The sequence below is a fragment of the Entelurus aequoreus genome, linkage group LG02 (assembly GCF_033978785.1).
Source record: "Entelurus aequoreus isolate RoL-2023_Sb linkage group LG02, RoL_Eaeq_v1.1, whole genome shotgun sequence".
Classification (NCBI taxonomy): domain Eukaryota; kingdom Metazoa; phylum Chordata; class Actinopteri; order Syngnathiformes; family Syngnathidae; genus Entelurus; species Entelurus aequoreus.
Window position 1 is genome coordinate 88,425,476 of NC_084732.1, and position 13,748 is coordinate 88,439,223.

At 36.3% G+C, this 13,748-nt stretch overlaps 1 protein-coding gene across 1 annotated transcript in view; it reads left to right on the plus strand.

Annotated features, from left to right (window-relative positions):
• The window catches only part of LOC133640382 (anoctamin-1-like), a 195,273-nt gene that overhangs the window by 20,710 nt on the left and 160,815 nt on the right, over nucleotides 1–13,748 (plus strand). The window contains exon 4 of the mRNA XM_062033774.1: nucleotides 1,575–1,922. Coding sequence (XP_061889758.1) covers nucleotides 1,575–1,922 — 348 coding nt within the window. The remainder of the gene's footprint in view (nucleotides 1–1,574; nucleotides 1,923–13,748) is intronic.

A 13,748-nucleotide genomic window follows, 5' to 3' on the forward strand; every position in this document is an offset into this window, starting at 1 on the left:
TTGTTAGCCGCAATGTGAGACGCTACTAAAACAGAGGCAACATTTTGATGAACATTTTTCTGTTAAAAAACAAATCATATGAAAAGTGGGGAGTACTAAAATCAAAGTACTTGTTACACTTTTGTGTGATGTGAACCCTAGTATGCAGATGCGGAAACCACTAAGCAGTTCCAAAGTATTTATTAACAAAAGTAGAGGGACAAAGGTCCAACAAAAAGCAATGGTGGCTGGGAAAATAGCACGCCATTTAAAAGCTACGCAAAAAGTGATGAAACATACACGGAGCAACTGGGCCTACCAGGGGGGAGATGCAGGAGGATAATCCAAATGAGGTTCACAATCAAAAAGATGTACCATGTGTTGCTATGTTTACATCATCGAGTGGTCTGCTGCTTCCTCGCTTTAGATCATAAATGATGCATCTCATCTGAACATGAGACGTCTGAGTAGGTATTCCGACAATTTGGTACACTTTGACAGCCATTTAGAATCCGAAACTGACGAGGACGACGTGAAAAGACTGCTTGTTCCCCCCGCCCCTCCACCCTGTTTCTTCATGTGGATTATGAGTCATTCTTTACCTAAATGGGAATATATGAACATCCTAGCAGTCGGCATCCTAATGACAGCAGACATTGCACAATAAGTGATGTTTTATTATGTTTGTTGGCTCTCATGAAGTCTGCAGTGAGTAATAAACAGTGATGAAGGAAAATGAAAGCAAACGTTGTGATTTGTTTTTTAAATTAATGTGCCGCGTATGCTTAAAATGATTAAAATACATATATTTTACATATTATTGTAAATGTGCTCATTATTATATTACATATATACTTATGTCATGTATATAAAACCTTAATGGAGGTGTTTGGATGTTTTTTTAAGGGCTTTATAGACGGAATTGCGAGGCTCCCATTGTAAGCAAACTTGATTTATTTTATTTAATATTTAGAATGCAAAAAAAACAAAACATCCATCGTTATGTCTTTCATAATGATTGTGAAAGATAAGCAAAAAAAAAAAAAGTACAGTTCCCTTTTAAGTTTGACCCCTTGTGCCTCAGAGATAGGTTGAAAAGCAATGTCCTTCAGTAGGAACTCTAAATAATACTGACGCTGCTCCATACATATGGAGCCAGATGACTCGGCATATGTCAGGAGGCCTCCTCGACGCCTGCTCGGGGAGGTGATCAGGACATTTCCGATGGGGAGGAGGCCTTTTGAAATGTGTGATTGTGAGTAAGAATGCTTGTTTGTTCATATGCGTCTTGTGATTGAATGGTGACCAGTCCTGGGTGTACCCCTCTTATCACCAGAGGTCAGCTGATAATGAGGACAAACACAACTGTATTGATAATGGATGGATGGATGTGTACATATTAGAGTCGTCAAATGAAGAAGGCTTACTGTACATCAATCCTACAGAGGCATCGCGAGTTAGTGCTGGCTTTCCTAAAAGTATTATGTTAATTTCACAAAAAATAATAAGTAATGTGTGGATTTGTTAAATTGCATTTAAAAACCCACACTTTTCTTTTATTAATGTATTTTTCTTCTTCTTTTTCTTTCCTATAGGAAATGAAAAATCTTGAAGCTGGAGATAGAGCACCCCCGTGTCTTGCGTTAGGCCCATATTTTGCTGATGGCAAGCGGCGAGTGGACTATGTGCTTGCCTATCACATTCAGAAACCCAACAGTACTCGGCAAAAGGCTCCCAAGTTTGCAGACGGCAACTTCATTCGCCGTCTCCACCGCAGTCTCAGCTCGAGAAGCAGCCGTGCACCTCTGCAGCCAAAAGAAGACCCAGAGATTGCTGCCCAAAAACAACAGACCGATTATCATCAAGATGACCAGCGGTTCCGGCGGGAAGAGTTTGAAGATAACCTCCAAGAGAATGGGCTGGAGTTGGAAAAAGACGAGAAGGTAAGATAAAGAGAGTTGAAAAAGGTGCCTCTGGTCTGCACATTAGTTATGCTTCTAGTCACAGGTTTAGGCCCAATCCCAATACCCCCCCATCACTCATTACCACTAGCCCTCACCCACTACCACTACACACTCGAAATGAAGCAACAAGGGTTAGTGCTTTGTAATCTTACCTAAGAATTGGGACACCACTTGCTACGTCACTGCATAGTTTACGTTTGGGCACGTAAGCGACGACATAGTTACGTTTGCACATACACTACCGTTCAAAAGTTTGGGGTCACCCAAACAATTTTGTGGAATAGCCTTCATTTTTAAGAACAAGAATAGACTGTCGAGTTTCAGATGAAAGTTTTCTTTTTCTGGCCATTTTGAGCGTTTAATTGACCCCACAAATGTGATGCTCCAGAAACTCAATCTGCTCAAAGGAAGGTCAGTTTTGTAACTTCTGTAATGAGCTAAACTTTTTTCAGATGTGTGAACATGATTGCACAAGGGTTTTCTAATCATCAATTAGCCTTCTGAGCCAATGAGCAAACACATTGTACCATTAGAACACTGGAATGATAGTTGCTGGAAATGGGCCTCTATACACCTATGTAGATATTGCACCAAAAACCAGACATTTGCAGCTAGAATAGTCATTCACCGCATTAGCAATGTATAGAGTGTATTTCTTTAAAGTTAAGACTAGTTTAAAGTTATCTTCATTGAAAAGTACAGTGCTTTTCCTTCAAAAATAAGGACATTTCAATGTGACCCCAAACTTTTGAACGGTAGTGTACGTCCCACCTAGCATTGTACCGACACCAATATTTTGGTACCAAAATGTATATCGTTAAGTATTTCAATACTTTTTGATACTTTTGAAATTAAAGGACAACACAAAAACGTCATTATGGACTTCATTTTAACTGGACATTTAAGATAAAACTTATGATGAAACATATGTTTCTTATTGCACCCAAAGAACAATATTATAATTTAAATTAAAATACACATGCTTTTCCTATTGCACTTAAAGTTTACAATTATTTAACATATTAGATAAAGCCTGCCATAATCTAGAAATAGGTTAGAATAGAATATAAAGGTTTATCGACATTGTATTAAATGCTTCATGATTTATGGTTGCCAATTTTGAGCTGTGCTTTAAGACATTTACAATAATTAGTAAACACTGAAAACAAGGCTAAAAATTCACAGATAAGACAAGTAGCATGTAAAACACACATTGTTAAACATAAAACACAAATGAAAAAAATGGGAATTTGTTATGAAATTCAGTCAATTCAATTGCATTATTTGACATTACATGGGCGGTTATGATTGGTCTTATAATTTTCAAAAAGCCAACCAGTATGTCTAGTATCTACTGTATATGTGCACGGGGGAAGCTGTTAACTATATTACCTGCCACACTTTAAACTCCTTGTGCAGGTCTGGATGTTTGTTATTTAAATGTTTACTTAAATTTGAAGCAACAGTGTTAATGCTGTATTTGGCGAGCCTTGTTTTAAAGCAGCGCAGCACTTCCATGTTTACAGCGTCATCTTTATTGACAGTTCTTAAGCCCAAATACCTTCATATTGCCTTTCACGCACCCTTTTTCTTAACCAGTAGTCTTGCTGTTATTTTGTCATTATTCCTTTGCGTGATTATTATGATTGTATGCGCTCAGTGTGTGCGTTTTGACACAGAAATGCGCCGCGCGTCGGCTCAGTAACGTCACCGCCGCACCGCAGGACATGTGGATGAAAAACAACTACGGGTGTTTTCCAAGGGAGGATAACTTTTTAATTCATTAGTACCACATTACTTTATTAGTAGCGTTGTACTGTACAACCCTCTAGTCCCACCATTACACAACAAAACCGGCAGCAATGGAGTTAACGGCTGAGATAGATTTTTTTTTTTTAAAAGGTCTCAATTTAAGGTGATATTGAAAAGTATATTTTGCTCAGTTTAAAAAGAAACAGGAAGATTACAGCTCCCACACTTAAACATTATGTGAATGATAAACTTTGGGCCACCATTACACTCAACAATATTAGTAATATCCAACAAAATCAACTTCAGGGCTGGGAATAATTAATATACACACGTTTGTAGATGCATGCCTTGCATGGTAACTATAAACAGACAAAAACTATATGTTTCCATTACTCTCCACTCTTAGATCGATAACTACGTTGGGAATCTGTTTCCCACATCCTCTACTGCAGCATGCAAGAAACTGCTTTCTGTCAGCTAGGATTATTTTTTACATGAAAAGCCATGGTTTGTATAAATAATGTTTATGATCTTATTTGTACATGTAGTCAGCAATATTAAAACCCGGTAAAAACGCACCCCGCTTTCTTATCCTCCTGACGCTGTTGGTATAAACGATATAGTCAGAAGTGGGAATTAACTCGCTACGTTTACTCTGTTACATTTACTTAAGTAACATTTTTTTAAAAATGTACTTGTCAGAGTAGTTTTAATGTAACATACTTTTTATTTTTACTTGAGTATTTTTGTGAAAAAGAAACGCTACTTTACTCTCTTACATTGAGTTTCATTCCGATTGACTCTGTTTCGCCAATCCAATGCAAGCTTTAGTGACGTTTGACTCCATTTCACCAACCACACGGCGGGGATCCAATCAGAACTACAACTGCTGAGACACAGTGTTTGGATTTTTCACCGGGAAACAAGACTTAGTATATTGTAAGGACGTAACGATAAACGGTAATAATGATGACTGCAGCGAAGCTGCCGACGATTAGTATTACCCTTAGTTTAGTCACTTTGATAAACTCACGGTCTGAAGTAACTTTTTGAAAAAATGTGCCTGTCAGATTAGTTTTAATGTAACATACTTTTTACTTTTACTTGAGTATTTTTGTGAAGAAGAAACACTACTTTTACTCCGTTACATTGAATTTAATTCAGATTGTTACATTTATTTGTATCATAAATATTGTATAATCTATTGATTTAGACTTGCAAAGACAAATTCATTTTGTCAGCAAGCTTTCTTCCCGCAGGCACAGTCACATGATTCTGTTTCACCAATCCAATGTAAGCTTTAGTAATGTTTGACTCCATTTCACCAATCAAACTGAGCCTTATGGCAGGGATCCAATCAGAACTACAATTAGTTAAATGGATGTTAAAAAACAAAAAGCGATTGGTTCATTCGAATTTATTTATAAAATACAAAAAAGAAAATTGAAAAACAATGTGTTTTTCTTTTTTGGTTTTGAAAGACACCGGAAGTTTTATTTTCAAAGTAAAAGCAGGGACACTACAGTACCCGTGTTTCTGGCTAAAATGCCTTTGGAGTCCTACACAGAAAACATTTTAGACATGGCACAACGAGGGCTAACGTCTGCATTTACATATATTTATATGCGCATATAATACGAACGTGGAGGCAAAAAGGGATTCGATCGTGCATAAAAGTACAGATTTTCTTACAAGATTGTCCGCGGTCCTGTCTTTAAAATTGCTATTTCGGTTACGGTGTCGGAATATGAAATTACATCAATTTTGGTCTGCTTTTCAGTTTCAGTTTCTGTTGATATGTGTATAGATATTTCTGTAGATGTCTAGGAACTTTGTGCCATGTCTTAAGTATTTTCTTTACATGTTAGCCAACGTCACAGGCACACATACCATAGTCATTTTTTAACACAATTCCTCCAAGGATGCTCCATTCATAACAACATACGACTGTCATGAACATTATTGATTACAGGGATTTAATTACATGACAGTTTTCTGCTCTTATTTGACTTTTATAAAACGCTTGACTCACTGTAACATGCCTTCCTTTTTCTAATGCTGGAACACACTGGATTTGGTTTTAAGTTTGGGAAGATAATTAGAGGACTTTATAATGATATTAATAGTTGTGTCTTAGTTTCAGGCACAACCCCAGCATCCTAATCAAGATGGGCATTCCTCAAGGGTGTCCCTTATCACCATATTTGAACCTGTAACACGGATGGATATAATAGTCAATTGGCAGATGAAACAACTATTTTTCTAAAAAATGAAGAACAAATTCCATCTGTTATTGAAAAGATTCAAGATTCTCTAATGTATCGGGACTTAGCCTAGATCTTAAAAAATGTGAATGATTTCCTATCCATGATTGTGTTAATAAAAATATTTGCAATGTCTCTGTAATGTCTGAGGGGAAATATCTAGGTATTAACCTATAAAAAAAAAACAAATGAACCCTCAGAAAACAAACATAGAAAATACAATTTAAGAATACCAAACTAAGCTAAATGTGCGGCAACAAAGAGATTTGTCATACTTGGACGTATTTACTTAACCAAAATGAAAAGTTCGTCCAGATGTATTTATCCTGCTTAATCTTATTTCATACCTACTAGAATAATAAAAAACATTAACCAACTCAACTTTAATTTAATTTGGAGAAATAAAACTCATTCAAGCATGTGATTTGAACTTAATGAAAAAGACTGAAAATAAGCCGGGAGTCTGGGTGGGGGGTCAAGCTACTGTTTTTTCAGCAATTGAACCTACAAAAATTTGCTAAATAAAAAGCACCATTTAAAGATGTTTTAGTGTTTAAAGGCCTACTGAAATGAATTTTTTAAATTTAAACGGGGATAGCAGATCTATTCTATGTGTCATACTTGATAATTTCGCGATATTGCCATATTTTTGCTGAAAGGATTTAGTATAGAACAACGACGATAAAGATCGCAACTTTTGGTATCTGATAAAAAAAGGCTTGCCCCTACCGGAAGTAGCGTGACGTAGTCAATTGAACATATACGCAAAGTTCCCTATTGTTTACAATGATGGCCGCATGAAGTGAGAGAGATTCGGACCGAGAAAGCGACAATTTCCCCATTAATTTGAGCGAGGATGAAAGATTTGTGGATGAGTAAAGTGCAAGTGAAGGACTAGTGGGGAGTTGAAGCTATTCAGATAGGGAAGATGCTGTGAGAGCCGGGGGTGACCTGATATTCAGCTGGGAATGACTACAACAGTAAATAAACACAAGACATATATATACTCTATTAGCCACAACACAACCAGGCTTATATTTAATATGCCACAAATTAATCCTGCATAAAAACACCTACGTGTTTGTTATGCTAGCTCCTAGCTCCTCTGCTAGCTCCTAGCTCCATAGAACGCGCCAATACAATTCAAACACCTGATCAACACACACAATCACTCAGCCCAAAAGACCGTTCACCTAACCCAAGGTTCATAAAGCTTATATATTTTTAAAAAGTTACGTACGTGACGCGCACATACGGTCAAGCTATCAAATGTTTAGCAGCCAAGGCTGCATACTCACGGTACCTGGTATTCAGCTGGGAATGACTAAAACAGTAAATAAACACAAGACATATATTTACTCTATTAGCCACAACACAACCAGGCTTATATTTAATATGACACAAATTAATCCTGCATAAAAACACCTACGTCTTTGTTATGCTAACTCCTAGCTCCTATGCTAGCTCCTAGCTCCATAGAACACGCCAATACAATTCAAACACCTGATCAACACACACAATCACTCAGCCCAAAAGACCGTTCACCTAACCCAAGGTTCATAAAGCTTATATATTTTTAAAAAGTTACGTACATACGCAAAAAAAAAGTTGCACACATACGGTCAAGCGATCAAATGTTTAGAAGCCAAAGCTGCATACTCACGGTAGCACGTCTGCGTCTTTGTCATCCAAATCAAAGTAATCCTGGTAAGAGTCTGTGTTGTCCCAGTTCTCTACAGGCGTCTGTGTATCGAAGTCAAAAGTCCTCCTGGTTAGAGTCTCTGTTATCCGAGTTCTTCCATCTTGACTGCATCTTTCGGGAATGTAAACAAAGACGCGCCGGCTGTGTACTGTTGTTGCTGACTTCGTTCGAAAAATACGTCCGTTTCGCACCGACAACTTTTTTCTTTGCTTGCTCAGCTTCTTTCTCCATAATGCAATGAACATAATTGCAACAGATTCACGAACACAGATGTCCAGAATACTGTGGAATTATGAAATGAAAACAGAGCTTTTTCGTATTGGCTTCAATGTGGAAGGCATACCCGTGTTCCCCGGGCTACGTCACGCGCATACGTCATCCTCAGAGGCGTTTCAAACCGGAAGTTTAGCGGCAAATTTAAAATGTCACTTCATAAGTTAACCCGGCCGTATTGGCATGTGTTATAATGTTAAGATTTCATCATTGATATATAAACTATCAGACTGCGTGGTCGGTAGTAGTGGGTTTCAGTAGGCCTTTAAAGAATTGAAGAATTATCAACAGAGTTTAGATGAATTCATACCCCATTCATCCAAATGAATCAATGAAAAATTTTAATTTGTTATTTTGTTCTAAAACCAGAACCAATAGAACCAATGGAAATGAAATGAAGCATTTAGTCAGGCTATACTGTAGCAAAAGTCATCACATGTCTGCCACAATCATGTGTGTTCTTAAATGTGTATTCCATGTCTTCCATGTCGAGAGCAGTTTGGATTTGGGCAACTCAAATTAATATTTTGGGCATTGTTTTATCCAGATGCATACATTTGTCTAAATGTGGCCAAGTAGACGCATTTTGGGTTTCCTGGACTTCGTCTACATCGCTAATATATAAATCGCCCGCTTGAATGTTCCCTCTTCTCTTCTCCGACTCTTTCGGCATCATTTGGGATGTGCGTGTCTGTTGTGATTTCCCTTCCTGGTTCGATGACCCGGCCTATCTTCCCTCTGATTGGCCTGTCCGTAATGTTTTGCCCTAATCTTAACCAATCGTGACTCATCATAGTAAACCAACCAACCAATCATGGATTTTCTTATACGTAAACCAACCAATCATCATTGATGTTTCCTATATATTTTGGACCCTGCCCATGCACTAGTGAATTTCTCTCTTTCTCTTCTCCCTCTCTCTTCTTTGTAGCATGTAGCTTAGCTAACTGCTACATGGGTCTAAAAATAGCTAAGCTATGGGAATTGCCACTTGTTTAAAAAGTAGGAAAGCTACTACCAGGCTACTGGGAAATGTAGTTACTGTAAGCTACGTAGCTTCGATTTTTAAGTTAATAATTTTTTATGGAAAACCGTAGTTTCTACCAATGCAGCCGCAAACCGGAATGGATTATCAAAAACCGTACTCATTACGGGAAAACTGTAGTTGTTGGCAGGTATGGCAAAGAGACGGACCAAGGATTCTTAATAGGACTAGTTGTTAAAGATCCCTAAATATTCACAATGTGTATTAACACACATTGTAGGTCGGAAAAAACAAAGAAAAACAGAAAATGTTTATTTTATATTTTTACAGAGATTAAAAAGACGGCTTTCTGACTATAGACGGAAAAATCACACGCCTGCGCATTGTATAGGAAAGGGCAACATGGTGAAACAATATACAGATGAAAGACCAAAAGTTATAAATTTTGATTGTCAATCAGTGGTTCTCAAACTTGTTTCACCAAGCACCACCTCAGAAAGAACTTTGCTCTCCAAGTACCACCATAATGACCAACATTAAAAGACAGTAGCGTTGTAGGCCTACATATTCATTAAAAACAAGGCAGAGTTTTTATTTAACAAGTATATTTAATATGTGTCTGCCACTATAACATCAGACACAGTTTGAACAGTAACACTGTGTTTGAATATAGTAAAGTAAAACACATGACCTTAATCAAATGAGTATTTGGCACACCACTGGATGGAGCCCGCGTACCACTAGTGGTACATGTACCATAGTTTGAGAATCAATGATTTGAATGTTACCCTGACACTGAACTGGTGGAAGTCATGGATTAAAAAATTTGATTCCTTCTGGTACTGCTTACCTCCAAAAATATTTGATAAATTAGAAGGTTTGAAGTTCCATGATATGCGCCTTTCAAATGTAAAAGCCTCCTGTTAAAATTATCAGACTTTTACAAGCAGATGTATCTTATTTGATGATGAAGTACACACATAACTTGTCACTTCATCACATTCCAATATGGAAGAACAGATTTAGTTGACACACAAACAAATGGTTGTACTATGGTGGCTGTGTGCAGAAAAGTATTTGGTGGGTTGTAGGTATTATGAATGCACAAAGCAACACAGAGCAACACGTTTCACTTTCATCCACCACTTTCTGAATTCAAACAATTGTACAACGCATTGCCAAAACAAATCTTATTTCTGCTTAAAAATAGTTTTCATTCTTACTTCCATAACTAATCTTACGCAGCATTTCATAATGCACTAACTATTTTATTAGATCATGTCTTACAGTACATCTTTATTCAGGCAAACAAAACAATAATTATATTTTTATTAAGTTTGATGAAGACAGAATTTTTAAAATACAAGCATTATATTTATTTCTTCCATTACCACCCAATGTGAAAGTGAATACATATTTCACCTTTGACTTTACAGGGACATTGCAAATATTTTCTTTCACACATAGGAAGCCATTCTCATTTCTTAAGATTTAGGCAAAGTCCTGATACATTAGAGAATTTTTGAATCTTTTCAATAACAGATGGAATTTGTTCTTTATTTTTTAGTAAAAGAGATTTGCTAATTGACTGTTATTTCCATGCCACACGTTCAAATATGGTGGCAAGGGACATCTTGATTAGGAAACTTGTGCCTGAGACTAGTAAGAAACAACTATTAATACTATCATAAAGTCCTCTAATTATCTCCCGAAACTTAATACCAAATCCAGTGTGCTCCAGCATTAGAAAAAGAAAGTTATGTTCGAGTGAGTCAAGCATTTTATAAAAGTCCAAGAAGAGCGGTAAACTATCATGTAATTAAATCCCTGTATTCAATAATGTCCATGACAGTTTTAAGTTGTTAGGAATAGAGTGTCTTTGGAGGAATCCTGATTGTGTTTCAAAAGCGGAGATACTTACTTCTACAGAAATATCTAGAAACATATCAACAGAAACTGAAACTGAAAAGCAAACTAAAATTGATGTTTTCATATACAGACGCCGGAAACGGAAGTAGCAATTTTAGAGACAGGACTGCGGATTTTCCTGTAAGAAAATCTGTACTATGATGCGCGGGGGAATGCCTTTTGCCTCCACTTTCATATTATATGCGCATATAGATATATGTATATGCAGATGTCAGACCTTGTTGTGCCATGTCTAGAATATTTTCTATGTAGGGCTCCAAAGACATTTTAGCCAGACACACGAGTACTGTAGTATCCCTGCTTTTACTTTGAAAAGAAAACTTCCGGTGTCTTCAAATGGAAAACCCTTCTTCATTTTTCTTTTCAAACCAAAAAAGAAAAATGGTTTGCTTTTCAATTTTCTTGTTGATATTAAAATAAACAAATCATTATTTGATTTTCAATTCCATCTATGTAAAGAAAATTTAAACACCAAAACATACACTGACCTACTGAGACACGGTGTTTGGATTTTTTTGGGAGGAACTTAGTATATTAGACTTAATATATTGTAGGAATGTAATGATAAACAGTAATAATGATGCCGGTTAGTATTACCCTTTTAAATTAAAATGACCTAAGAAACTGAGATTGATAACTGCACATTGATAAACTCGCGGGAGACTGACTCGTGCCAGCTCGCTAGCTTAAGTGCTAACATGAAAACAAGAGACATACGTCTTTCCCCGTTAAAAACAACATACCCCAATCTAAATTTATATAAACACATTACTGTCTGAGCAACTAAGTTATTAAAGTGTGCACATTGAACCTATAAGCTGTGCTCTCTTAGCACGGAATTGTGATGATTGATTGATGATTGACTTCAGAGGTAAAGACATGGAGGTGTTCTATGGTGTGTTCAAGTACTGCTGAACAGAGTAGGACAACCCATGCCAGCAGTAATTCATAATTTTAATAGATTTTATTTATCACGCTCTTTGCATGTAAATACATTTTAAAGTGCTACAGTACAAACCAATGTTTGCAGTACATCAATAAATGTTTATCGATTAAAACAGATACAACACAAGAACAAAACACTTCATTGAGGCATAAGAAACTCAAGACATGCACAATAATGGTTCTTCTAACAGTCTGTCTATTTATTTTAGTTTTGTTTAAAAAGCTTTTTGATCACATTCCACAATACTGCGATATTAATTATAACCGTGATCATTTTGGTCACAATAACCTTGATATGAGATTTTTATATATCGTTACATCGCTATACTGTATTATTACACATATAATTTCAATATGTATTCTACACCTGGAAGAAAGGGAAGACACATGGAGACATTTAACTTTTGCAACAGTAAAGAACAAGATACGTTTTAAATTCTGTGGCTTGATTTTCTCCGTTAAAAATACAACCAACTTGAAGCATCTTCTGCAGGCTAATCATCAGGACGTCTACGCAACAGTAAGTAGGACTAAACTAACATTTCCAAATGACTCATACAGTAGAGACAGTAAAAATGGAGCAAGGTTGCTTATTCAACCTGTAGTACTTGCCTGCCAATCTAGAATAAAAAAAAGTTTGTTTCTTCATGTGACCATTTTAGTCATATGTTATTCAACATTTGAAAAAAATGCATAATTTCTGCTCAAAAAATAACACGCAATAAGGTTAGTGTGATATGTACTTATTGAAATATTCATAGAATGCAGGTTTTGTTGTGAATTTAATTTTTGAGATGCTCTGCAATAATAAATCATTATTAAAAGTGCTTTCAAGACAACTTCAAAGAAGTGTTGTCTGCTGTATTTTATATTTTGAGGAATTTAGTCGACTAGAACTAAAATAATTTACATGACTAAAATATGACTAAAACTAAAATACATTTTCGTTCACAGACTATGACTAAAACTAAATAACAAATTGCTATCAAAATCAACACTGACCGGTGGTATGATAATATAGAAACCTATTTGTTTAACAAGTGTCAGAATGTTCCCAAAAAAAGACAATTCAATTACGTGACATGACACCAGCACATCCTGGCTGTTTGAGACAACTGGTAAGTCGAAACCTCTTACAACAGTTGACTAAAATAGCGATCTTTTTGTATTTATCAAATGATCCTAATAACCACAAGTGTCAATTAAGTGTAAAACATTACCAACAACACTAAAAAGCAGTGGAAAGTTGTAGTTATCTGTTAGATCTGGAGCTTGAAAGTTACTAATGCTAATGTATTAGCATGTAGCATTCTCTTCTACTGTATTTACATTTTCTCATAGCTAAACAAGCTGAAATTACCACAATCGCCCCCTAGTGTACGAGAGGCACATTGCGTATGGCCAACAGTCACATTCGAGATAATAAAAACTAGAACTCCACATGTAGCTGTAAAAATAGAAGAGACTGAATTATTTGACAAATCAGACTAATTTAGTGCATAGAAATTTACTGACTGTGAAAAGTGACATGACGTCAGACAAGGCCGCACAAATCTTCAATGATTACTTTCAAACTAGTAAAAAGAACATTTATATCATGTGCTGCCATCTGTGTCAGTAGAAATGTTCACATTTCAGCCGACAAGAATTCAACTTCTAACTAGAGAAAACATGTATTGTATATGATTTTTATGTTTCACACACATGCACACATCAACTACAAGTTTAGTCCAAGAACCATTAGAAAATAGCTATAAAAAAAAGCAGAAGTAAATGATAAATAAATGATAAATGGGTTATACTTGTATAGCACTTTTCTACCTTCAAGGTACTCAAAGCGCTTTGACAGTATTTCCACATTCACCCATTCACACACACATTCACACACTGATGGAGGGAGCTGCCATGCAAGGCGCTAACCAGCACCCATCAGGAGCAAGGGTGAAGTGTCTTGC